The 27,809-nt window shown below is 33.9% G+C and overlaps 3 protein-coding genes across 3 annotated transcripts; all 3 read right to left on the minus strand.

The window, feature by feature from the left end:
• Window positions 1-2,267: 2,267 nt before the first annotated feature.
• LOC124959119 (olfactory receptor 1086-like) lies at window positions 2,268-3,218 on the minus strand. The gene has a single exon (XM_047517756.1). It carries the CDS (start codon window positions 3,213-3,215, stop codon window positions 2,268-2,270), a length of 948 nt encoding a protein of 315 aa, XP_047373712.1. The 5' UTR covers window positions 3,216-3,218.
• Window positions 3,219-8,826: 5,608 nt separating this feature from the next.
• On the minus strand, window positions 8,827-12,517 carry LOC124960154 (olfactory receptor 1086-like). Its single transcript, XM_047518725.1, has 2 exons — window positions 11,613-12,517; window positions 8,827-8,830 (listed from the first exon to the last, which is right to left on the minus strand). Exons 1-2 carry the CDS (start codon window positions 12,515-12,517, stop codon window positions 8,827-8,829), a joined length of 909 nt encoding a protein of 302 aa, XP_047374681.1.
• A 5,100-nt stretch (window positions 12,518-17,617) lies between these two features.
• LOC124959121 (olfactory receptor 8K3-like) lies at window positions 17,618-21,296 on the minus strand. Its single transcript, XM_047517757.1, has 2 exons — window positions 20,760-21,296; window positions 17,618-17,662 (listed from the first exon to the last, which is right to left on the minus strand). Exons 1-2 carry the CDS (start codon window positions 21,294-21,296, stop codon window positions 17,618-17,620), a joined length of 582 nt encoding a protein of 193 aa, XP_047373713.1.
• Window positions 21,297-27,809: the final 6,513 nt, after the last annotated feature.

The following is a 27,809-nucleotide window of genomic DNA, read 5'->3' on the forward strand; positions in this document are numbered from 1 at the left end:
ATTTACTTTTTCCTATAATTTAATGGATTTGGTTTTCCTAACAGATATTAAATATAAGTGTGAGTGCCTTTATATATTAATGTTATTCTTTTTTACACATAAATATCATGTTTTATAAAATTTGAAGTCTTTGTACATCTGTTTCACTTTGAGTTTCTTCTGGTACAAATTCCACTCAGTTCTCTCCTTTCCCAGATGTAAGCACTATTTACTCTTTGTCATTGGTTAAATCAAAATTTACTCACTCTTCAGCAAACATGCTATAAATTTACAGAGGCTCTAAGTAAATATTTGTAACATATTACTGAATGTCTTAGTGTGCAAATTTCTTTCTTCACATGGTTATTTTTTACTATTTAATGTTACTTCATCTAGTTAGAGATTCTCCTTGTGATTCTGTTGAATACATAAATTTATCAGAAATTTGATATATTCTCACATCTCATATTCACAGCACAAGACTTTTTATTTATTTGTTTGTTTTACTTCATCTCCTCCCCACCTATATGAAATCACCAACTTTTAAATTTGTGTTGATTTAGGGCATTTAGAGTTTTTAAAATGACTTTACATTTAAATTTTTCAAGTCATTAAATTTAAGTTCAAACATTAACCCTAAGAGGTTTATTTCTTTGTTATTTTCTTTGGTGAAATATGCTATCTAAATGTCCTAAAATTAATAGTCATTTAATTCAGCAATGTGTATTGTAGCTATTTTTAAAAGTATGTGGTGTATTTCACTATTGTTGTGATTACTATGAGGTAGATGCAGAGCTGAAAATGTATATGCTTAAAATTCTTGGTAGGTTTGAACAGTGATTAAAGAACTCTTGCATCCTTAATAATACATGAACACACACACACATTTGCATACACAAGGTCAGTCCTGATTTTCATCTACTGGAAATGCACAGATATTAAATGCCAATCATCAGGACTCAGTTTTAATACTTGAAGGGAATACTCATATAATGTTACAAGAGAGCATAATCTAAGGGAGAAAAAGTCTTAAAAGTATTGTGTAGGATTACACTGTGGTAGGAGATAGACTGTATTTGTCTATTACAAAGTTATTTAAGTGTATTCATTCCATTTTAGGAACACACCTTCAGGTTGAATTCTTTGTTATAAGCATGATATTCTGCATCAACTATTGAATAAAGGGGACCCTTGAGGGAGAAAACAAGTTTACAAAATAATTCAAAAACAATAGAGGAAAATGAAGGAAGAAAAGAAGAAAAATGTCACTGAAACAAATTTAATGGAGACATATCTGTGTAGTGAAAATTTGGAGTGTTGGAAGTAGGGTTAAAAGTGAGCACAGTAGAGAGGCTAGAATGTTCATTCTTGTACCTTGGGTGGCGAGAAAGGGCGCCGTCTTCAAGACCTTCACAGACTGGGGGCATCAAGAACAGAGCCAAAGCTGAGTATGCACCAGGCCTGTAGGGAATCTTATAATGACCCATGTGTGCTCCATTATGGCAAGAGCAAAAGCCGTCATTCGGTTGTACGTCAAAACTTTCTGAATCGTGCTTTTCTTTTGATTTGTATTCAAATTTAACCTTGAAAAATGCTGATAGTATCAATGGTCTAGTATCAATATCTATGAGGAATTAAAGGATGGGATTAGGCCTATGATGTGGAAGACAGAATAAAAGGAGGAAATTCACCCTCACAAATCAGGTCAGTGATCAGACCCTGGAATTCAAGCATGCTATCTGTGGTGTAGGAACAACAAGATGAATAGATTGCTCACAGATATAACATGCAGTAGATTGCTCTAACTGGACTGAAGTACTTATGACATCATGGAAGATTTCCAAACATTCTGGGCTTATGAAAACAGTGGCTTTTTGTGTGTGTTCTTTTTGGGTTAGCATGGTGCTTGATCAAGCTGGTCAGACGATATCTATTAAAAAATTGATAATTGCAACTAAAATATAATTTAGATAGAAATCAATAAAACAATACACAGAATATTAAAGAATATGTAAATATATTCAAGTGTGTGTTGGATTTTGTGCACTTCACTTATATCAGCACTATGTATATGCATATGCATATGCATATAGAAATATGACCATTGTAGAGTAAATGGATGATGTAGGATTTCTGCATTTAAAATAGCACAAGAGAGGATTGAGTATGATCTATATTTTAAATATTCACAATAAGAGAATTACAATGATAAGAGAAAACAAACATTTTCACCATACTGTCATGAGACTGTCAAACATGTCACTCTCAATTTTTTCATTGAATGTCTTCTATGAAAAACAGACTTTATTGATAAACCAATTATTCCCCAAAACTCTCTTCACTGCCTCTTTTACATCTTTGTTCCTCAAACTGTAGATGAGGGGATTCAGCATGGAAATAAAAATGGTGTAAAATATCGACACTGTCATGTCATGCTCCAAAGCATAGTTGGATGTTGGTCTCACGTACATGAAAAGAACAGTACCATGAAAAATGGACACTGCAGTTAGGTGAGAGCCACAGGTAGAAAAGACTTTCCTCTTCCCTTCAGCAGAGCGGATTCTCAGAATTGCCAACAGAATGAAACCATAGGAGATCAGGACGATTAGGATAGTGCATATCTCAATGGAGCCAGCAAAGTAGAAGAGCAGAAGCTGGTTGGGGCGGGTGTCAGAACAAGAAATGGCAAGGAGAGGAGGGATGTCACAGAAGATGTGTTTGATTACATTGGATCCACAGAAGGACAGGCTGAAAGTGGCAGTCGTGTGTGTTATAGCATGCAGAATCCCACCAACACAGGAAGCCACCATGAGCAGCATATAGACCCTGGGTGACATGCTCACTGAATAGAGAAGTGGGTTGTAGATGGCCACATAGCGATCATAAGCCATGGCTGCCAAGAGAAAGCACTCTGTAGTTCCACAGGTTACAGCAAGGAACATCTGGGCTGCACATGCACCAAATGAAATGGCTTTCTCCCTTGACAAAAAGTCCACCAACATATTTGGAGTGATAGCAGAGGAATAGCAGGCATCTATTGAAGACAATACACCCAGAAAATAGTACATTGGGTTGTGCAGCCGGGAATCCACAATGACTAAGACAATCAGTCCTAAATTTCCCATGAGAGTAAACAGGTAAAGTGCTAGAAACAGGAGGAAGAAGAAGATCTGCAGTTCAGGATTGTCAGTGAAGCCCTTCAGCACAAATACAGTTACTTCAGTGACATTCTTCATGTTGAAATCCCATGGAGCACACTTGAAGATGATTCATAAAATCACAGCTGACATAACTAGGAAAGAAGAACAGCACCATGACTGTAAATTTATAGGCATGGATCATGCCTATAAATGTGTACAAATGTATTTCTGACAGTGTGTAATTTCCAAGCAGCATATCAAAAGACAGTGTGAATCAACCAATCATTTCAGTAACTGAAGAATCATTTGCAGGTTATGGATGTTAACACATTGATGCATCTCATGCCATTTTCCTGAAATGATCCAATCAAATGATTGTTGTACCACCGAGTTCCATTAACTCTTTCCATTTAAAATCAGATTAAAGCAAAAAGGGCATAACTAAAATGTGTGTGTTGAAGGATGTGGATTCTGATTCCATCCAATGTTTTGCTCTCACATAACAGCTCAAGTATGCAGATATCAAATACATATATTTAATATATATGATAAATATATATTTTTGAAAAGTATATATTTGAAATATAGTTGATATATATTTGATAAGTATGTATTTGATAATGTTTGTTTGATAATTATATATATTTGGTATATATTTGATAAACATATATTTGATCACACTGGAGATGTTGTCAGAGATGAATATTGGAACAGAATCAGAATTCTACATCATTTCAACAATTGCATTCATTGATTTGCCATAAAATACTCATGTGAAGAATCTGCACACTAATATTTATTTTACAATTTTGCAGTAAATGTTCAGGAATAAACAACATAGTTTCAAGAATGTGGTGAATTAGTTTCCACTTACGGAGTATTCTTTGGGGATTAAATGCATTTAATCACACAGGGTGATTATATTTTTCCTGTAACTACACTTTATATCCCTGAATTACTCTTTAGAGAATAAAAAGCTCTGTAAATTGTGTTATATGTGAAAAAAACTCATATGCTCTTGAAAATTGCATTTCCATTTTCTATGTTACAGAAGACATACTTTTGCTTTGAGGAAATTATATAGTTTCAGCTAAATTTTTTGATGAGACAGACATTTCTTCTATGTGCTAAAAAAGTCATATTATTTCAATACATCAGTATTCACACATGGCCAAAGGAATCAGTTACCATAAGAGAATAACTATGATACTTGCAGACAGTATAAATTCAAATTATAAATTTAATCTAGATCTACTTCTCCAAATCCAATCTCAATCGTTAGAAAACAACAATCATGTTGGGCTTCTTGAACAAATACTGAGTCTGCAAAAGAGGAGAGAAATCATAATGCCCCCTTATTGAGCTCCTGGTACAGAAACATTTCTTTGTGCATATTATGCTCTTTTACCTTTTGTGACTTTCACAGATAATAATTGTCAGAAACAAGATACAGTGCCAGATCTCCTTCCAGAGTGGATGTACTTGACAAACTCTTTTCCTGCCTCCTTTAATATCTTGTCTTCATTGTGCCACTGAACTCTGCCCCAAACAACACCCTGCCCCACGTAATTAAAGGCTCAATTTGATCTTTTGGGATTTTTAAGTCATTAAACCTAAAAGAAATGCTATGAAATGATTAGCCATTGGAAGAGACTAGGAGATTGTGTAGCAGTTACCTGACTTTTACCAAATTATTGTTCTTTTCCAACTATATCAACATAGAAGACCCCACAAAGTGGAAAATGTCCTTTTTCTTACCCCGTGTTGATAGATTCCTAATTGTCCTTACTTTCAACTATTTTCCTTCATCATCAGCATGAAAGCACACATTCCTAAGGAGCATACTTATTGTGTAGGAAACAAAAATTCAACAATTTCCACTTTTCTTCTTTTCCCAGTAGTTTGAGTTTAAATTCCTAGATAGAAAAAACTCTTACTAAATCAGATCTTAATATAAGTGATGCACACATACAAAAGGAAAGAACTCCTTATTACTTCGTTAGTAGCTAAAATGCTAGAAATAAATAATAGACTTGTTCTTGAAATCCTAGGTTCTAGTGCCCAAAATACCCTTCAAAATTTCTGAAATTTTCTCTTTCCAATGGATCAGCAAATAGAAGTTTGGGTTCAAGGTGAATACATTGAATTTAAATCATTTATAACAACTGAAGGAGCGATTGACAAAGCCCACAGCAGATACCCCAAAGGGAATATGCCCAAATTATCTTCTGTTTCCACAGAGCAGTTTAATGATTTGCTTCATAACAAAAAGTAGATCATTCCAACTGAGACCTGACCTGATGCTCTTTATTGAGTGAATAGTTTTCTCTGTCCTGTGTTTTAAGTATTTCAGATTTGCATTTCCCTAATTATTAGTGATGTTGAACATCTTTTCCACACAACTTTTGGTCTTTTTCTTCCTTGCAGAAAGTATATTCGGCTCTTCTGATTATTTATAAATAACTGATTTTGTTATTTTCTAGGAATTTCTATTTATTTATTTATGCTTGCTGGAGATTGAACCCCAGGCCTTATGGATTCTAGACTAATACTCTTCCACTGAGCCACATCCGAGGCCTTCATTATGTGTTTTTAATATTTCTTTCATATTAGAGTGTGGTTTGCAAATATTTCATCCAATATTGTCAGTTGCCTTTTCACACTGTTGATTGTGTTGATTGGATCTTTGCCTGGCAGGAAATTTTTAATTGAATGTAGTCTCACCCATTTTTTTTTGTTTGTTTGTTTGCTTGACTTGAAATGGTCACCAAGAAATTATGGCCAACAGCTTTTCTATTACAAGTTTTTCTTTTAGGATTTATGTTTAAACCTTCAATCCATTTTATGTCCATATAACTAGAAGATATAGTTGGAGAGTCTGATTACATCCCTTTGCATGTACATATTTAAATTTACTAAAACTACTTCCTAATGATACTATCTTTTGCCAATCATGCATTTCTAAAGTCATTGTTAAATATCAGTAGCCATATATGCATGGCTTTCTGTCTAGTTTGCCGATTGTGTTCCTTTGCCCAAAATTTATTTTTCATGGCAAAACTTCTTGTAGTTATTTTAATGAATTCATTTTCATGTTACACATTAAATTGTAAATTATGCATACTAGTTGGTGACCATGTGGTGCTTCAAGGTATGTATTCATTATGTAATATTAAATCTGGTTGAAAATTTATAGATATATATTTATATGGTTTTTCAAATAACATTGATCACCTGTTCCATCCATGTTGTTCCAAATTAAAGCATTTCCTTGCTTTCTCTGTGCAAATCACATTCCATTGTGTCATCTACCACATACTCTCTATACCTCCATCAGTTGGTGAACACTTAGGTTGCTTCCAGCTTATGTCTATTGTGAACTGTGTGCAAAGAACACCGGAGTGTAGATGTCTCTTCAATATGCTGATTCCATTTCCCTTGTGTGTGTGCTCAGCTGAGGGATGAATGGAGAACCTTGCAGATCTATATTTTATTTTACCATAATGCATATTCTGATTTAACATTCCATCAACAGTGACCAAGTCTTCCCTTTTGTTTCATGTCTTTACCTGATTTTGTTATTGTTTGTACTTATTTTTGTTTGTTGTTGTTTTGAAAATAGTTGCTTTTACTTTTTTGAGGTGACATTTCATTATGATTTTGATTTGAACCTCCCAGGTGATTCGTGATGCTGAACATTTTTTTCATTTTTCTGTTCTCAATTTATATGTCTTCTTTGTAGAAAAGTCAGTGTAGATCTACTGTCCATTTATAATTTGTATTATTTGTGATTTTTAGCTATTGATTGTTGACATTATTTATAGTCTGTACAGTTACCCCTTGTCTAATACATAGATTTCTTGCATTTTCTCCCACTCCACAGGTTGCCTCTTCACTCTGAGGAATATTTCCTTTACTTTGTTGAACCTTATGGTTTGAAATAAGCCTATTTGTCTGCTTATAATTTTCTTTGGTGCTTTGCATTGTCTCCTCATGATACCCTTCCCCATTTCAATGTTCTGAAGTATTTCCCCTACATGATCTTCTGGTAGTTACTTGTTTTCAGATCTCCCATTTAAATCTTTCATAAACCATTTTGAGTTTATTTTAGTAACTAATGAGAGATACAGGTCTAGGTTTATTCTTCTGAATACAGATATCCTTTTCTCCCTGCCCTTTTTCTTGAAAAGACTTTTTCCCTAATGTGTGTTCTTAGCACTTCTTTGGAAGTTCAGGTGGCTTGAGATGCAAGGTCCCTGTCCCATGGGTCTTAGAGTCGGTTTCTAGGTGAACTGCAAGTCATCCGACTACTGTAGCTTTGTAGTATGTTTTGAAAGAAGGCAGGGTACTGACTCCGACTTTGTTTTTCTTGGTCATCGTGACTTTGGCTGTTGGGGTGTGTGTGTGTGTGTGTGTGTGTGTGTGTGTGTGTGTTTCCCTATAAATCTTGGGCAACTTTTTATGGTTATTTGAATTAGGGCAATGATATCTTCATAGGGATTGCCTTAAATTTATGAATTCTTTAGGATAGAATGGGCATTTTGAGATTATATATTCTTCCAGCCTAGGACGATGTGATTTTTTAAAAAAAAATTTATTGTGACTTCAACTTATTTCATTAATATTTCATTTGCTCATTTTAGGAATTTTTTTCACTTTGTTAATTTTCTCCTAGATCTTTGTTTATATTTGTATCTTTTGTGAATGGTACTTTTGTCTCCATTTCCTTTTCAGATGATTTTATGTTTTCATAAAGCAAAGCTCCTGGTTCTTGTATTTTGATTTTGTGCTCCATAACATTGCTGCATTTTTATTAATTTTAAGAGTACTTTGCTGCAATCTTTTAGATTTTCTATGTATATGATCATGTTGTCTACAAACAGTGACAGATTCACTCCTTCTTTTCCAATTCAGGTGACCTTTTCCTTTTTTCTTACCTGGTTGCTCTGACTAGTGAATAAAAATGGAAAAAGTGGACACCCTTGTTCCGGATCATGGAGAGGAAGACTTCAGTTTTTCTCCTTTTAGTATAATGTCAGTAACTGGCTAGTTACATATGGTCTCCATGATCCTGAGGTGTCTTCCCTTCCATTTCTACATGTTCAGTGTTCTTGTTTTAAGAAACACATTTTCTGCACATGTGGAGATAATCAGACATATGGTTTTGATTTTCGTTCTGGTGATAATGTGTATCACATTTATAGTTTTGTATATTGACACATATCTGAATCCCTGGTATTGATGTCACATGATAATACTGAAAACACTTTTCAACATGTTGTTGCATCTGATTTGCTGGAATTTTTTTAAGGATTATTGTCTCATTTTTTATCAAGGATATTAGCCAATACTTTTTATGGCATGTCTTGTATGGTTTTGGTGTTGGGGTATTGCTGGCCTCATTGAATGTGTTAGAAAGAATTACTCCCATTTTTATTTCTTGGAACAAATTAAGAAGAGTTTGTGTTAGTTATCTTTTACCTCTTTAGAACCCAGAGGGAAATTTTTTTTCCTGAGCTTTTCATTCATGAGAGATTTTTATTACTTATTCAAACTTGTTGCTTCTTACAGGTTTACTCAGGTTTTATATTTCTTCTTGATTGGTTGGTTCTGTTGCTTCTTGGTCAGGTATGCACATCCAGGATTTTGTCCATTTCTTCTAAATTATCAACCCTGCTGACATAGTGCTGCTCATAAAAATCTCTGATTACCTTTTGCATTTCTGAGGTGTCATATGAAATTAACTCCCACTATTTTTTCTTCTGTATTGGGTTTGAACCCAGGACCTTGTGCATGCTAGGAAAATGTTCAAATGACTGTGCTCTATCTCTGCTCCCTATTCATACATTTTTTATTTAATCAAGTCTTTTTTCCCTTTTGCTAGTCTAAATATGGGTGCATCAATTTTTCTGATCTTTTTTGAAGAAACAGTTCCTCATTTTATTGATTGTTTGCATTTGTGTTAGTCTCAGTTTCACTTATTTAAAGTCTATTCTTTATCATTTTTTCCTTTGAAAATCTTTGTTTGCTTGGGTTTGTTTTGTTTTCCTTCTTATTCTTGTTTCATGAGTGGTACTGGTAGAGTGTTTGAGTTCTATTTTTTTTTTTTATGTAGGCATTGCTTGATATATAATCACCTTTTGATATTCATTTTCCAAATCCCACCGTTTGTTTATTGTATGTTACATCTGTCTCTAAATTTATTCCATGAATCATTTAAACTTTCTTCTTGAGTTTTACCATGATCCATTAGTTTATCCAAGGTAGACTATTTCATTTTCATGTAATTTTACAGTGTCCAACATATCTCCATCCAATGATTTCTAGTTTTCTTATATTTAGATTGAAAAAGATAATACGATTTCAACTAAAACATTTTTCATAGTTGTCTTTAATTGGTCATGTGAAGAATTCTGCAGAACATGTTATGTGCTGATGAGATGGAGGTGTAGACTCAGAGTGTGATGGAATTTTCTGTGAATGTCTATTAGGTCTGCTTGGTCTGAGAAGCAATTTAACTCTTGTTTCTTCACTGATTTTCACTCTGCTCAATATATCCAAAGCTGGAAAAGGAGTATTAAATTCCCTTAGCATTATTTTATTACAGTATTATTATTATCTCTAAAGAAAAAGAGAGAAACTGTAATCTTCCTTTAATATTTGTATATTTGGGAGCTCTGATTTTGGATACATAAATATTTAGAATTTTTATTACCTCTAGCTTAATTGACTCCTATATCATTTTATAATTATCCTTTTGTAGTTTTGTGACTTCTTATTTTAAGTACATTTTATCTGATGTAAATATGGTTACCTCTTTTCTCCTGTGGATTCCATCTGCATGGGATATCTTACTTTATTTTTCAAAATCAACCCCAGCATTTACTTAGATGTAAAGTCAACCTCTTGAAAGAAACATATAGTAGTTTCTTGGTTTTTTAAAAGTATTCAAACACTCTACATCTTTTAATTGGAATATTTAATCCAATTACATCTATGGTAATTATGCACAGGGTCTTCATTTCCATGTCATGGCTAAAATGATGAATAACAGGGATCACATCAAGCAGAATGAAAACAGGCAATTTACCCCAATCTCTATCTTCCCCTCACATATCCAGACAAAAACATTGGGCAATTTCCAGTTGTTTTGTTTTTCTTGTTTTGTTTTTTGGTGTTTAAGGAAGATTTTAATGTAAATTAACTTGATATAAATTTACATAAAATATTCATCTTCATCTGGGGAATTATTATAATTGAGATACTCTTACTTAGGTATAATAAGTAGGATATTCTGCATTGTCTGTTACAGGCTTATTTGAATTTATTAATCCCATTCTAGAAAAATATCTTTTGGTTGTATTCTATGTAATAAACTCCTTGTCCTACAGCAATTAATGAAAAAAAGAACCCTTCAGAGAGGAAATGGTGTTACAAAATAATACAATAAAGAAAAATGAAGGAAGAAAGGAAAAAATATCACTATAACAAATGTAATAAAGACACACCTGTACAGTGAAGTTTTGGTTTGTTGGGAGCAGGGTTAAAGATGAGCACAGTAGCCATTCTAGAGTATTCATTCTTGTAGCTGGGCAAAAAGGTGGCACACCATTTGCAAGAGCTTCTCAGAATGCCGAATCAAGAAAAAGCTGAACAGGGGCCAGGTCTGTAGGGGATCTCATCATGACCCTGTGTGCTCAGTTCTGGCAAGAACAAAATCTGTTATCCAGTCGTACATTACTCTCCAAATTGTGCTTTCCTTTTGTTATTCTTGTTTAAGTTTAATCTTGAACATTGCTAAAGTCTACATCAATAGTTTGTGAGAAACTAAAGAATGATTTTATGCCTATGCTAGGGAAGGTACAAAAAGAAGAAGAAATCCCCCTTCACCAGTCATGGCATGGAAGTGATTCTGGAATATGAGCATGTTATCTTTGGTGTTTAAACCATAGATTGAATTATGGGTATTGCATAGAGATAAGAATAGAGCAGATTGCTTTGAACCGCATCCAAGTACCTATGATTCTACGGAAAACATCCTGGGCTCATGGAAATGGTGACTTTTTTCCCATGGTTTAATATAGTACTTGATCAAGTTGGTTGACATAATGTAATTATTCACAACTACAAGGAATATAGTCCATACATTATGATTTAGGCAGAAAAAATATACAGAATCTTAAAAATTACATCAATAAATACAAGTGCGTATTGGAGTTTTGTATATTTCACTTAGTACATGATGTACATACATATGTGTATACATGTTTAAGTATGATCATAGCAAAAAGCAAATGGATGATTCCACATTTACAACAACACAAGAAAGAATGACCATGACTGGTATACCAAATGGCCACAAATCAGAGAACTATCAATACCAGGAAATTTTGAGGAACCCTTATGATCCTGTCAAATGTATCTCTCTTAATTTATTCAGTGAAAGCCTACTGTGAAAAACAGCCTTTATTGATAGGCTGATAATTCCCAAACACTTTCTGCATTGCTGCTTTTATATCTTTGTTCCTCAAACTGTAGATGAGAGGATTCAGCATGGAAATAAAAGTGGTGTAAAATATAGACACTACCATGTCATGCTCCAAAGCATAATTGGATGCTGGTCTCACATACACGAATACAGCAGTGCCATAAAAAATGGACACTGCAGTTAGGTGAGAGCCACAGGTAGAAAAGACTTTCCTCTTCCCTTCAGCAGAGCGGATTCTCAGAATTGCCAACAGAATGAAACCATAGGAGATCAGGATGATTAGGATAGTGCAAATCTGAATAGAGCCAGCAAAGTAGAAGAGCAGAAGCTGGTTGGGGCGGGTGTCAGAACAAGAAATAGCAAGGAGAGGAGGGATGTCACAGAAGACGTGTTTGATTACATTGGATCCACAGAAGGACAGGCTGAAAGTGGCAGTCGTGTGTGTTATAGCATGCAGAATCCCACCAACACAGGAAGCCACCATGAGTGGCATATAGACCCTGGGTGACATGCTCACTGAATAGAGAAGTGGGTTGTAGATGGCCACATAGCGATCATAAGCCATGGCTGCCAAGAGAAAGCACTCTGTGGTTCCACAGGTTACAGCAAGGAACATCTGGGCTGCACATGCACCAAATGAAATGGCTTTCTCCCTTGACAAAAAGTCCACCAACATATTTGGAGTGATAGCAGAGGAATAGCAGGTGTCTATTGAAGACAATACACCCAGAAAATAGTACATTGGGTTGTGCAGCCGGGAATCCGCAATGACTAAGACAATCAGTCCTAAATTTCCCATGAGAGTAAACAGGTAAAGTGCTAGAAACAGGAGGAAGAAGAAGATCTGCAGTTCAGGATTGTCAGTGAAGCCCTTCAGCACAAATACAGTTACTTCAGTGACATTCTTCATGTTGAAATCCCATGGAACACACTTGAAGATGACCATAAAATCACAACTGAGATTACTAGGAAAGAATGAACAGCACCATGACTGTAAGGAACAGGATCCATGCCCTATAATGTACAAATGTATGTTGTTGAGATTTTTCTGGGTCCTCTCTACCATATCCCACCTGGAGGAGGAAAGGGTTGACTGCTGGAGGAGGCTGTTGGCAGTTTTTCTATTAACCCCAATATTTATCTAGTCAATAAACACACAAGAGCCCATACTCTTTTTATGAGAGGGGATGTGATGGGTCTGGCCATACCAACTCTAGCCTCTTTACCACAACCGAGTCGCCCAGCTCTCTTATATTTATAACATACAGGTAAAGGGGGCCAGAACTGGGAAGAGCTTCTTCTGTGATGGACAGGATAGGGTGGAATTAGGGGAGCCATCCTCTTATGGGGAAAATTCCAGAAGGAGACAGAGAACCACTCCCACACTGTGCCACATACTTCCTGGCAGTTCCTAGAAGCCAGGCCTCTGCATCCCTTGGCTCAACCTAGTTTGTCTCTGCTAAATAAGGAAGGCTTTGCACATATATTGTATAAATTCTATACAGCAGATCAGAAGACAGTTTCAATGGATTTTTCATGCTGATCACTGCAGAATCATGGGAAAGTTATCGGTGTTCTCACAGGACAGATATCATGTCATTTTTTTAAAAGTAATCCTGTCAACAGGTTAATGTACTACTGAGTTCCGTTAGACTTTTACTTTTTCTTTTTCTTTTCTTTTTTTTTTTTTTTATTAAAGCACATTAGGGCAAATCTGAGGAGCAAAAAAACATGTATTTGATATCTACTTACTGGAGATATTATATCGGGGCAAAGCATTGGAACAGAATCAGAATTCTACATCTTTCAACTATTGAATAAAATGATTTCATATAAAATACTCATCTATAAGTATCAGAGCACCAATATTTTTTTCAGGATTGCAGGGATGAGTAACTTTAGAGGAAGTGCTGCATTAGGTTGCCTTTAAAGATTATTCTCTCTGGTTAAATGCATTAAATCACACTTAGGATTTTTATACTTTTTCCATGCTAATGCTTTATGTTCCTGAATTCCTTTTTTTTTTTCCTTTCTTTTTTTTGTAGCAGGGATTGAACACTGTGTTGCTTAACAACTGAGTCACATCCCCAGTCCTTTTCATCTTTTTATTTGGAGACAGAATTTTTTAAAAAATTGCTATGGCCTCACTAATCTCTTGAGGCTCATTTTGAAGTTGAGATCCTCCTGCTTCAGTCTCCTGAGTAACTGAGATTACAAGTGTGCCCCACCGCACCTGGCTCCTGTATTATTCTTTAGAGAATAAAAAGCTTTTTGAATTGAGTGATTTTTAAAAAAACACTTGAAAATTGCCATAATTCATTTTTCTACATTACAAGGGGCTTACTTTTGCTGTGATAAATTATATTTCAACAAAATTCTTCCTAGACAGACATTTATCCTAAATTAAAAAGGAACACTATTTAAAGTGAATCAATATTAGTATATATTCATGCAATCAGTTAGAGAGAGAAAATAGCTATGATTCTTGAAGATAATATAAGAGAAAGTTATAAATTTAATCTTGATCTACTTCTACAAATCTAATCCCAGTTGAAGGTAGATAGCATGGATTAGTTTGGGATTCATGAGCAAACATTGAATCTGCAAAAGAGGAGGGAAATGACAAAACCCACTTATTGAGCTGTTGGTGCAGAAATGTTACTTTGTATTTTCTGCTATTTCACCTTTTGTGAATTTCCCACATAATAATTGCTAGAGAGCAGATTTAGTGCCAGATTTCCCTCCAGAGTGGATGCATTTATGGACACTGTTTTCTTGCCTCCTTTATATTATTGACTTCATTGTGCCATTGACCCAGGAAATTAAAGCAAGTCTCAGTTTGATGTTTTAGGATTTTTTAAATCAGTTTTTTTAAATTAGCAAATGGTATGAAATAAGTAGCAATCTGTAGAGACTACTGGATTACATGCAAGGATTATTACAAAATTTGAGCCCTACCCAATTTGTCAAAATAGAAGATGCCAAAGAATTTGAAGTTAATATCAAGTGCCTTCTTACCCTGTGTCCAGAGTCTTGATTGTCCTTACCTTGAACGATCTTCAATCATCATCAGCAGGAAAGCACACATGCATTAAGAAGCACACTCATTGGTGCAGTAAATGTAAATTCAATATTTTCTATTTTTCTTCTTTTCCTTGAAGTTTGAGTTTAAATTTCTAGGCAGAATACTTACTAAATCAGATATTAACGAGTATAAGTGATCCACACATGCAATAGGCAAGAACTAAAGTGTTTAGTACTACTGCTATTACTAAAATGTCTAGTACCAAATAATAGACTTGCTCTTGAAATCCTAGGTTCAAGTGCCCAAAACACCCTTCAAAATTTCTGAAATTTCCTCTTACTGAAGGATCAGCAAATATACGTTGGGATGCAACGTGAATGTGGCAAAATTAAACAGTTTATATCCACCAAAGGAACTGTTAACGAAGCCCACAGCAGATGTCCCAAAGGGAATATGCTCAAATTATCTTCTGTTTCCACAGGGCAGTCAAATTATTTGCTTCATAACAAAAAAAAATAAATCATTCTGGCTGAGGCCTGACCTGATGCCATTTATTGAGTGAATGGTGTTCTCTGTCCTGTGATTTAAATGTTTCGGATTTACATTTCCCTAATTATGAGTGATGTTGAACATCTTTTGCACACATCTTTTTGCCATTTTCTTCTTTGCCTAAAGCATTCTCAATTCCTGTGATTATTTAGAAATAAGATCTTGTTATTTGGGCTTTAGGAAATCCTTGTGTTGTTCATACTCATTTCATATTAGATTGTGGTTTGCAAATATTTCATCGCTTTTTGTCACTTTCCTTTTCGCCTGCTGATGGCTTCTTTCCCTGGCAGAAGCTTTATAGTTGCATATAGTATCATTTATCTAATTTTGATTTTGCTGCTTGGATTTGGTGTGGTCACCAAAATCTCATGGTCAACCCCATAACCCTGCAACCTTTTTTCTTTATGAATTATTCCTTTAGGACTTTTGTTTAAATCTTCAATTCATATTAAGTTGATATACCAACATGGTGTAGTTTGAGAGTCTGATTACATTCTTTGCATGTGTATATTTATTTATACCAAAACCATTTGTTTATGATACCATCCTTTCCTCATCCCGTAGTCTTCACACCATTGTTGAGGATCAGTGGACATAACATGTGTGGCTTTGTTTCTAGTAGCCAATTGAGTTCAGTTGCTCAAGATTTATTTTTCATGGTAGCACCTTATTTTAAGAACTTCTTTTGGTTACGTTAATAAATTCTTACTGATCTGATACATACAAATCAAATTATTTTGATACATAAAAATCAAATTATACATATTTATGGGCTACCATTTAATATTTTATGTATTCATTATGTAATGCTGAAATCAGGTAAAAATATTTATCTCCTCACCTATTTCTTTTAAGTGAAACATACAAAATATTTATATTTTGATTTATTATTGCTTTTGACAATTACCCACTATGCAATATCACTACAGAATCTATTATACCTGTCTTCTCTGTATTGACACATCAAGCAACAGGTCCTCATCCTTCCCTCACCCTACTATCCTGCCCTTTGCTAAACAGCATTCTTCTCTCAACTTTTTGAGGTTAACTTGTTTGTGGGCCACATTTAAGTGAGAAAATGACTTACTTGCCATTTTGTATCTGGTTACATACAATAGCACAATTTATCTCCTGTTCCATCCATGTCATCCCAAGTGACAGGATTCGATTCCATTCGGGAGGTAGATAATACATCATTGTCTCTGTGCACCAATTTTCTCTATACCTGCATCAGTTGGTGAGCACTTAGGTTGAGCTTAAGCTATTGTGAACAGTGATGGAAAGAACACTGGAGTGTAGATGTCTCTTCACCATGATGATTCCTTTTTCCTTTGGATATGTACTCAGCAGAGGGATGACTAAATAACATTGCAGAATCATTTTTCATTTTTCTACAATCTTTGCTGTCAGTCAAATATCAAGAAATAGACCTGGGTGGGACTCTTGGGAAATATCCCTGGAGCTCCCAATAAAACTGGAGGGCAGGACACATGTTCCTTTTCTTCTCAGAAAGAACCCACGGTCTCCATGAGAGTATCCCTTTTTCCTATCCCTTTTAATAAACTTTGTTATTCTTTTACTGAGACTCCTGTCTTGCCCAGATTCTTCACAAGCAAGAACACAGGAATCCTGTGCAGGGAACTCTGAAGTTGCACGACAGAGGCTCTGCAAATGGATCTTCTCTGCAACACACTGGGATAAAATTGACTTTATTCACATCAGGAAGTCTGGTTTGTTTCAATCATTAAAATGTGTATTTCATACAACAGAAACTTCATGCACTCATTTGTCTTCCTTTAATCCTGGCACTGACCCTAACAAGTTATCTATTTTACTAGAGGTAAGCCCTACCTACAATTTGTCATTCATATGGATATTGTAATTGGTGACATATCTTCATGCCCTCATTACAATCTATAGTATAGTTTTGCAAGTATTTGAATTAATGTTGAAATTGTTGTAGGTTTTATCGTGAAAATATTTTTCACTCAGATGTGATTTATGACCTATTCATGCTAATTGACTTATATAAAAAATGTTTCCGAATTTGCAGGTATTACAAGAAATTTGAAAATTGTTTCCCAAAGATGTATAAATTTTATACACTAGTAGAATGAGAATGTTTCCTTCACTCCCTCACCAGTACTTAGTAGCACTGCAGTTTTGAACTTTGGTCAACTTCACAAGTTCCTAAGTGGTTTGTATATGAATTTGTATTTATTTTTCACAATACTAATATATATGCCACAAGATATTTCTGACTTTGTAAATTCTCTGAGTATACATTTTGTTCATTTTCTATGGCTTTTGAATTGGTTCATAATAATTCCACCTATATATCTAGTTTTACTAATTGGTTGCTAGTTTCTGTTATTATATTTGCTGTTATTTTCTTTGTGCACACTTTAAAATTTCATACATCAATCTTTGTGATTTTCAGTTGTGTTTAATGATCTTTTCCATGATCTTTTTCATATACATCTGTAGACACAAAAACACAAACACATACACACACAGGGGTGATTTTTATCTGTGAGTCTAGTAAATGCATGGATAATGTGTATGTGTCCATGACTTATGTGAAGAAGTAATGTGTGAAAGTTGCCTTCCAAAACAAACAAACACACAACAAAGCAAGGCATTCTCATAGGAACACACAATGGGAAGAATAAAATTATTGTAAACAAAAATGTAAATTGTAAACAAAAATGAAAGAGAACAGAAGAACACCTCCAATCTCAGAAACTTTGGTTCTAATATTAATGTGGTCATAGTTATTCCTATTAATGCATACAGGAACTTAAGCATTTTAAATACATAGAGGTTTCATATGAATGCTTTCTTTTTCAGTTTCGTCACATGGCACGTGAAATTCAAATACTGAACGTTAAAACAAAACTAAAGTCTTTGCTTAAATCTAACTTATTGTATTACATATTGCTAGGGTCACCAGCTAGTATACTGTTTAGAATTTTTATAGATGTGATGCCTTTATTTGCCTTTGATATCTGAGGAGTGCTCCACAAAATGTTGTAAAATTCACCTTCTCTTCATCTTTCCAAAAGGGTTTCCAGAGATTTATTACTGGATTTTACCTGAACACTTGGTACCATTCTGTCAAGCCACCAGGACTAGATTTATAGGTAGGGGTGAACTAGTATTTTTAATACAAACGTTCATTTGAGATTCCATTACTTATGAATTTTTTTCTAATATCTCTTAGTGTCTTTGTAAATGAAAAATTATAATACACCACTGTTTAGGATATTCACCTAAAACACAGGTTGATATTTTTATAGACATTTTCAGTGTCCCTAAATAGTCTTATATTTTTCTTATTCTAAATTTTGCTGACTTTTATGAATTACCATTATATAAAATATGAAAGTCTATTGAATCTATTGAAGCCAATAAAATAATCATATGCCAGGTACATATTTTAAAACTGTACTCCATGGTAAAAAGTATAATGAAAAAATGAAATGAATAAACTGAAAATGAATGAAATATGCTAATGAATATTAAATATTAGCACATTTCTTTTTTGGGTTTTCATCATTTCAAGGACTATTAATGTACAACCAAGACATGTTGAAAGTGATATTTTGGATAATTATATTCATTTTTTTTCATATAAGGGAGTTTATTAAGCACACAAAGTGTCTCCCTGCAGGGTAAGAGAGAAATTGAGAGGAAAAGAGAAAGGGTGCACACACAGGAGAGTGAAATGGAGGAGACAGCATGAAAGCGAAGAGGAGGAGAGAGAAAGAAAGTGAGGAGAGGAGAGAGAAAGCATGAATGTGAGGAGAAGAAGAAGAGAGAGAGCATGAGAAAATATCTCTATTCATATTTTTCAAATTCAGAAATTAAAAAACATATCTTTCTCTATTATAAAAGTGGTACTATTTCACTGAAGTTAGTTTGGTGAATCATATGAAATAATTTAAATAGAGATTAAATTACACATTTCTATAATCCTATACCAACAAAAGCCAACATGAACATTTCACTTTACCTCTAACAACCCTTTCTATAAATTTATGCTCTTTTCTTAAATACTAATGAATTTAAATTCACAAGTCAATGGCTAGCCATTAGGTATATATAATTTTGTCATGATTAATAAACAATAAAATTTATCAGCCATAGACAATTAACACGTGCTTTTATCATTCCAATGAATTATTTTTATTCATCTCTGATCAAATATATACGCATAATTTTATTGCATGAACCTCTACTAAAAAAACAATTCTTTCATTATATAAATAATGTCATGAATGCTAAATAATAAAAATGTTGAAGACATGGAGGATTATAGAGAGGGTGTGGATGAAATACATGCAGAAGACATGAAAAGCTTAGGACCCAGTGCCCATGATTCTGCATCTCACCAGAGATACAGGAATGCCCAGATTGTGGGGTTATGCCAGTTTGCTTCCTCTAAGATGGGTTAAACAATCAATGAAGTCAAAGAATGCATCTTAACCAAAAGATAGCATGCTCACTTGCCTACTTTGAAGAACATGGGCCCCTAGAAAGAAGATCATAAAAGTACTTCACCATAGAGAAGGAAGAATAAAATCATAAACAGACCATGACATCTAAAAAAAATACTTTTACCTTTGTTTAGAGAGGTAAGGAAAATAACTCTCCATTAGATAAAAAAAGGTAGTAAGAAATCAAGATCATGCCAGTAAGGAAGAGAAGAAAAGAAAAACGAGCAAAAACTTTGAAACTTCTTTGACAAAACTTAGGAAATTTATCTTAACTGGTACATTCATTCATATACACACTACACTGAATTAGACATTATTGGATGGAGTGTTCAAGTTAAGTGTTATTATACAGTCAAAATTTTAATAGATTCTTTGGAATTCATACATGAAAGGCCTGGATAAGGAAAGAAAAAAGAAAGAAAAAGGAGTCTAAGACTAAGATCCCCATTTGGAATAAGGACATCTGGGCACATTTGAATGACTGTTCCTTCAAAGAACACTACTAAGACTCCTAATATCATAATGAAGCTCAATACAACACTCAGAAGTAGATGAAGTTTAAAATTAAAGATTATGCTTACACAAACACACACAAACACACACACACACAATACAAAAACATGTGCATGGACTTGGGAGAGTTTACGATAATACTTGGATTGCAACAAGAAATATTTCAAGTCCTCTTCCATACATATTTTCTTCTAAATATACTGGTCTTCCTCATGCTCATGCAGAATACAAATCTGCTTCCTGATCTTATGGTCTACAGATGCTAAACCTGATTTCTTTACTAGACAATTACTCAGTTATTACGTCTACAATTCATCCTTCCACCTCATGGAAAACAAAGACTATACTGTTTTTTTTTCATGAGTATGTTTTGGCTTTCAGAAATTTGGTGGGAATTGAGAAGGCAAATTCTTATATATATGTTAAGTCCCTTTGTGCTTATCATACATGCCAGGAGAACACAAGGAAGGTTTGTACCCCAACCATATTCTTAGGATTTATATTTTATGGAAATATTTTTGAATGTGATGTATCTTTTTCCATATTTGTTTTAGAGCATGTTTTACATCTTTGTTCCTTAAGCTATAGATCAAGGGGTTCAACATGGGGATAACCAGAGTGTAAAATATGGAAGTCATTTTATCAGTGTCGAATGAGTGGCTGGACTTGGGCTGCACATACATGAAGAACAAAGTCCCATAGAACACCATGACCACCATCAGGTGGGATCTGCAGGTGGAGAAAGCCTTGCACCTGCCTTTAGCTGACTTCATCCTGAGAATGAGTTTGAGGATGATCAGGTAGGACACAATGATGACCAGAAAAGAGAAAATCAAATTACTGTATGTTAAAACCATAAATATCACTTCAATTTCATGTGTATTTGAGCAGAGCAAAGATAATAAAGGAAGACCATCACAATAGAAATGACTGATTACATTGTAACCACAGAAAGATAAAGTAAAAATCTTTATGGTGACCAGAAGAGACACGAACGTACTGTAGAGAAAGGGGACAACTTCCAGCATATAACATACCCTCTGTGAAATAATGACTGTGTAGAGGAGAGGTTTACAGATGGCCACATAGTGATCATAAGCCATCGAAGACAGAATAAAAAGTTCACTACCAATGAACAAAATGAAGAATGCTAGTTGTGTAGCACATAAATATTATGAGATTGCGTTTTGAAACACCACAAAATTTACTAACATCTTGGAACTCACAGCTAAAGAATAACCAAGATCTGTAATAGCCAGGCATCTGAGAAAAAAGTACATGGTGTTTGCAGGCTGTGGTCCACCTTGGTGAGGATGATCATGCCCAGGTTGTCCAGCACTGCGACTAGGTAGATGATGAGGAACAGCCCAAACAGTGGAGCCTGCAGTTCAGGGCGTGATGTGATACCCATCAGAATGAACTCATGCACCACTGTCAGACTGTGTTTCTCCACTCAGTGGTATTAGAAAGCCTGTATTTGATAGACACAGTAGGAAGGTTATTATGTTTTGACTGTCATCCTATGAAGACTAATTATGCAAATCTAGGGTATATAAGATATATCCAATATTTCTAATTTAGAATAGTTGAAAATGAATCAATATTGACACAAATAAATATATAAATAGAGATAGAGGCAGAGGTGCAGCAGTGGTTCTCATATAGGGTGAATTTACTCAAAAAAGAGCATTTTTAATTGCTGCATATTTCCATCAACCCAACTGGGACATGAACTGCTACTGACCTCTAATGGTTAGTGGTTATTTAAACTGTTCAATGTACCATATCCAATATCTAGCCCAAAGTGCTATCCATGTCAATAAGCGTGTTGCAAATTGAGAAAAAGTAACAGATGGAATACCTAGAAAATAAAAAGATAGACGTACAGATTCAGATAAATTGGTATAAATTATAACACAAAAGTGAATTAAGTTTAAACATTATTAAAATGTTTGCTATTAAGTAAATTGATGATTATTACACTGTTAAGTTTTCTGTTTTTCATTTGTATCATTACATTTATATGGTGATATTTAATAAGTACTTTCAATATTACTTAATATATATTCTAATTATGTGCTTTTTTTAAAATGACAAATTCCGAAAAATTGCAATTGACCTCCCAATTCAAAACTTAGTCTTATAGATCCTAATACTTTAAGGAGGTAAATGAGCAAGTTGTAACTCCCTTGATAGTTATTGGCCAGATGCATGAATAAAAAGTCAGTAGTAGATCACACTGCATTTGTATTGACATGAAGAAACAAACCAGGAGTTGTATGCATGTAGATACAGTTCATACTATATTAACTCAGTGTATACAGAGGTTACTGTATTAAAATTGATCCTCACATACAGAACAAAAATGATCTTGCAGTGTATTTGGAAGGATGATCCATGATTAAATGGTTCAATGTGTCCATACTATTTCAAAATACTTCTCAAATATCCCTTTGCTTTTATTTTTATTTTTAAGTGGTGATAGTAACCTACCTGATATAGGTTTTCTTTACATATTTTTTCTGTACATTCTTCTACAGAGTAGGTCCACTTCTTTTTAAAGGCTAAAATGAAGAATCAGTGAGAATAGGTCAAGTAGGTAAAATGCATTCTGATTTTTCCATTTTCTATTACTCTTATTATTCTTCTCGATTACTTAACTTCTATTTTTTATAAAATTTTATAGCATTTTAATATAATTTAACTTGATGTAAATTTATTTAAAATATTGCATTTCCCCTGAGGGCAATTTCATTAAAATTGAAATATATTCGCTTGCACATAACAAATCTGATAGACTTTATCATTCACCTGAAGGAGTGTGAGGAAATCTGAACAATCAGGAGAAATAAAGGTCATTGGCACTGGTTTTGTACAATGTCATAAAATGTACAATGTACATATGTCATAAAATTTCCTTAGGATAAAGGACACTGTATCTCAAAGAAAATAAGAAAGGTCAAAAACTTTTAAATATTTTTTTTTTTTTTAAATAAAAGATTTTTTTTTTTATTTTTTTTTTTACGTTTACATAGGGTAATGATGTTTATTATATTTTTCCCCTCCCCCCCACCCCTCCCACCCCTCCAACCCCTCCCACCCCTCTTTTCCCTCTACACAGTCCTTCTTTCCTTCATTCTTACTGCTCTCCTTAGCCTAACTCTAAACCTAACCCTAAACCTAATGCTAGCCCGTCCCACCCCCCATTATATGTCCTCATCCGCTTATCAGCGAGATCATTCGTCCTTTAGTTTTTTGAGATTGGCTTATCTTACTTAGCATGATATTCTCCAATTTCGACCATTTGCCTACAAATGCCATAATTTTATCATTCTTCATTGCGGAGTAATATTCCATTGTATAAATATGCCACAGTTTCTTTATCCATTCATCAACTGAAGGGCATCTAGGTTGGTTCCACAATCTGGCTATGGTGAATTGAGCAGCAATGAACATTGATGTGGCTGTATCTCTGTAGTATGCTGATTTTAAGTCCTTTGGGTATAGGCCAAGGAGTGGGATAGCTGGGTCAAATGGTGTTTCCATTCCAAGCTTTCTGAGGAATCTCCACACTGCTTTCCAGAGTGGTTGCACTAATTTGCAACCCCACCAGCAATGTATGAGTGTTCCTTTTTCACCACATCCTCGCCAACACCTATTGTTGCTTGTATTCTTGATAATCGCCATTCTAATTGGGGTGAGATGAAATCTTAGGGTAGTTTTGATTTGCATTTCTCTTATTACTAGGGATGTTGAACATTTTTTCATATATCTGGTGATTACTTGTACATCTTCTTCTGTGAAGTGTCTGTTCATTTCCTTAGCCCATTTGTTGATTGGATTATTTGTATTCTTCGTGTAGAGTTTTTTGAGTTCTTTATAGATTCTGGAAATTAGCGCTCTATCTGAGGTATGGTTGGCAAAGATATTCTCCCACTCTGTAGGCTCTCTCTTCACATTTCTGATAGTTTCCTTTGCTGAGAGAAAGCTTTTTAGTTTGAATCTATCCCAGTTGTTTATTCTTGCTTTTATTTCTTGTGCTATGGGAGTCCTGTTAAGGAAATCTGATCCTGAGCCAACAAGTTGAAGATTTGGACCTACTTTTTCTTCTATAAGATGCAGGGTCTCTGGTCTGATTCCGAGGTCCTTGATCCATTTTGAGTTGAGTTTTGTGTAGGGTGAGAGATAGGGGTTTAGTTTCATTCTATTGCATATAGTTTTCCAGTTTTCCCAGCACCATTTGTTGAAGAGGCTATCTTTTCTCCATTGCATATTGTTGGAACCTTTGTCTAGTATGAGAAAATTGTATTTATTTGGGTTTGTGTCCATGTCCTCTATTCTGTACCATTGATCTACCTGTCTATTTTGGTACCAATACCATGCCGTTTTTGTTACTATTGCTTTGTAGTAGAGTTGAAGATCTGGTATTGCAATACCCCCTGCTTCGCTCTTGCTACTGAGGATTGCTTTAGCTATTCTAGGTTTTTTAAATATATTTTTAAAGTTATATATAATATAAAATATTTACTATGGTGTGTAATACCACAGAGACATATACACTGAAGAGGTGGTATATAAGGCTTCTTCTTCATCTTTTAGAATCTTATTTACGATAACTTCATGAGTACACTTTTTCAACTATGACAACACATTATTCAGATAAATATCCAAATAAAATTATATCTGAACACCTAAAACAGTCCAGAGATTAAAAAAAAAAGGATAGTAACAGACAAGTCACATTTTTAAGGTAAGATTATTAATATTTCTATAAAAATGTATAATTAATTTTCCGTACATAAGAAAAATTAACAGAATGACACTCTATAGTAAAAATAGTAGCAATGGCTGTCTGTGTATGAGCTACAAGCAAACAAAAACATCATACGATTCTGCAAATTTACATATAAACTCAGTTATATTTACATACAATTTGGTCTTAAATCACATATGGTTGAGGCTACCTGATATCCTACTCTGTTCCGACCAGAACCCTTTCTCATATTAAATATAACAAAGTACTTCAGATTATCCCACCAAAGATGTCCATTCAATAAATGAAATAATAATGTTTAAATCTCACTTTTATGGTTTTGTTTTGATTTGGTGTGAAGTCATGAGATACTACCAAGTAATTTGCATACGATAAGTAACAATCTATTTTGCTACAATGTAAAAAAAATACAGAAATATTTCCTCCTATTGGTTTTGGGGTCCAACAGAAAAGAACTAAGCTGATTTCGCATACTTTAATAACCTATGTTCATACTCAAGTGTACGTTTTAAATTACACTGTGAAAAAAATTTAGTCAAATTCCAATGCAAAAGGAAAAATATTTTATATGACTATAAAATTAGATATATAAAAATCTCTTGAAAGTCAATAACCTATTTCTCTACATGAATAGGAAACTCTTTTCCTTATCAACAGATTCGAAATGAATCTCATTCATACAGACATATACATAATTTTAAATGCTAATTATGTTGAGAGGATCACAAAATGAGTCTAGAGGCACGAAGACCTACATATTCAGAAAGACCTAAGAATGAAAGACTGAATCCTTGCTGTTTCCACTTTTGCTTTAAAATATGTCTCCTTTTATTTATGCTTCATCTGCTCTTTTTTCATCTGTTAAATGTAAAAGTATATCTCTATAAAATTCAATATTATCTAGGTACCCACACAATATGCATGTTTCAAAGGTGCTTATTTTGTGCATTTGGCCCATTCAAGTTGGGTGAAAAAGTTGGGTGAAAATTAATATGAAGAAAAAGAGAAAAAAAGTCCATTGCTGTTGAGGCATTCTTGAGTAGAAGAAAGTGCACAAGAAATGCTCACTTATATTAGAGGGAACAGCTATTGTGATCATATGCTCATTTCTGTAGAGACTGGTGAATATGCCAACTCATTAAACTACCTTTGTTATCTATAATGAAACCCTTCTCTTGATTCTCCTGTGTATTCCTTAACATGGCATTTCTTTGCAAAATTTGTTAATTTCTTTTTAATGTAGAGATTCTCCCTGAGGAGACACCAAACAATTTGTGATCATTCCTAAAGCACTTGAAACCCTAATGAAATTCCTGGAGGTTGTCAACTAATTACCAGGGAAAAAATCATAAAAATTTGACTACTTGTTTATGCATTTATTGTAGAATCCTACAAACTAATTTCTGGATGTTATCTAGAACTATTTGCATATTAGGATCACAATGAGATATTAGTACACTTATGTTCATTGCTGCATAATCTGAAAGGAAGACATATAAATGTATTTATCAAAGGATGAATGGATAAGACAGATGTTGCACATGCAAACAATGAAATATCATTCAGACTTAAACAGTTATATGCTTCATTGTGTGATAACATGGATAGACCAGGAGAAAAACATATTAAATAAAACAAACCAATCACAGAAGAAAAAATACTGCTATTCTCCGTTTACATCATTTATACAAAATACTCAAAAATAGAATCATAAAGTGGAGTAGTGATTGCAGAAGACAGGGAATTGAGGAAAATGAGGAGTTGCAAATAAATAGACATGAAATCTCAATCATGCAGATAAATTTCAAGATGGGCTGTACACATTGTGCCTATTGTTAACAGTACTAAATGGAACATTTAAAATATTGAGAATGTAAATTTCATGTTAAGCACAATTAAATAAATTTTTACAAAGAAACAAAAACCCAATACCTCTTAAAATAGATATGAATCTTCAAAATATTAAACCAATTAAAAAACAGGCAAGTAATGATATCTTTCCTCTCAGTTCTTTATTTGTTAAAATGTATTTATTTATTTTAAATTTATTTTAGGTATACATGACAGTAGAGTATATTTTGACATAGTATATATAGAAAGACTATAACTTTTTTTATTTAGGATCCCATACTTGCAGTGCTATGTGATGTTGTGTTTCACTGATGGTGTATTCAAATATGAACATAGGAAAGTTATGTCTGATTTATTCTACTCTCTTTTCTATTTCCATCCCTTCTTCCTTTTCTTTATGCCACTTTGTCTAATATGATGAACTTCTATTCTTCCCTCACCACCACTTTTTTTTGTGTTAGCATCCTTATATCAGAGAGCACATTTCACCTTTGATTTAAGAGATTGATTTATTTCACAAATAATGATAATCTCCAGTTACATTCATTTACCAAAATGCCATTATTTCATTTTCCTTTATGATTGAGTAATATCCCATTGTGTATATATACCATATTTTCTTTATCCATTCATCTATTGAAGGGCACCTAGGTTGGTTCACAGTTTAGTTATTGTGAATTGATCTACTATAAACATTTATGCAGCTGCAACACTGTAATATGCTGATTTTAAGTCCTTTGGGTATATAGCAAGATAAGGGATGACTTACCTGGGTCAAATGGTGGTTCCATTCAAAGTTTTCTGAGGAGTCTCCAAACTGCTTTTCATAGTGGTTAGACCAATATGTAATCCCACAAACATTGTATGATTGTATCTTTTTCTCCTACATCCTTGCCAACATTTATTGTTATTTTATTCTTGATAATTGCCATTCTGACTGGAGTGAAATAAAATCTCAATCTAATTTTAATTTGCATTTCTCTAATTGCTA

The sequence above is a fragment of the Sciurus carolinensis genome, chromosome 11, assembly GCF_902686445.1.
Source record: "Sciurus carolinensis chromosome 11, mSciCar1.2, whole genome shotgun sequence".
NCBI classification, from domain to species: Eukaryota; Metazoa; Chordata; class Mammalia; order Rodentia; family Sciuridae; genus Sciurus; species Sciurus carolinensis.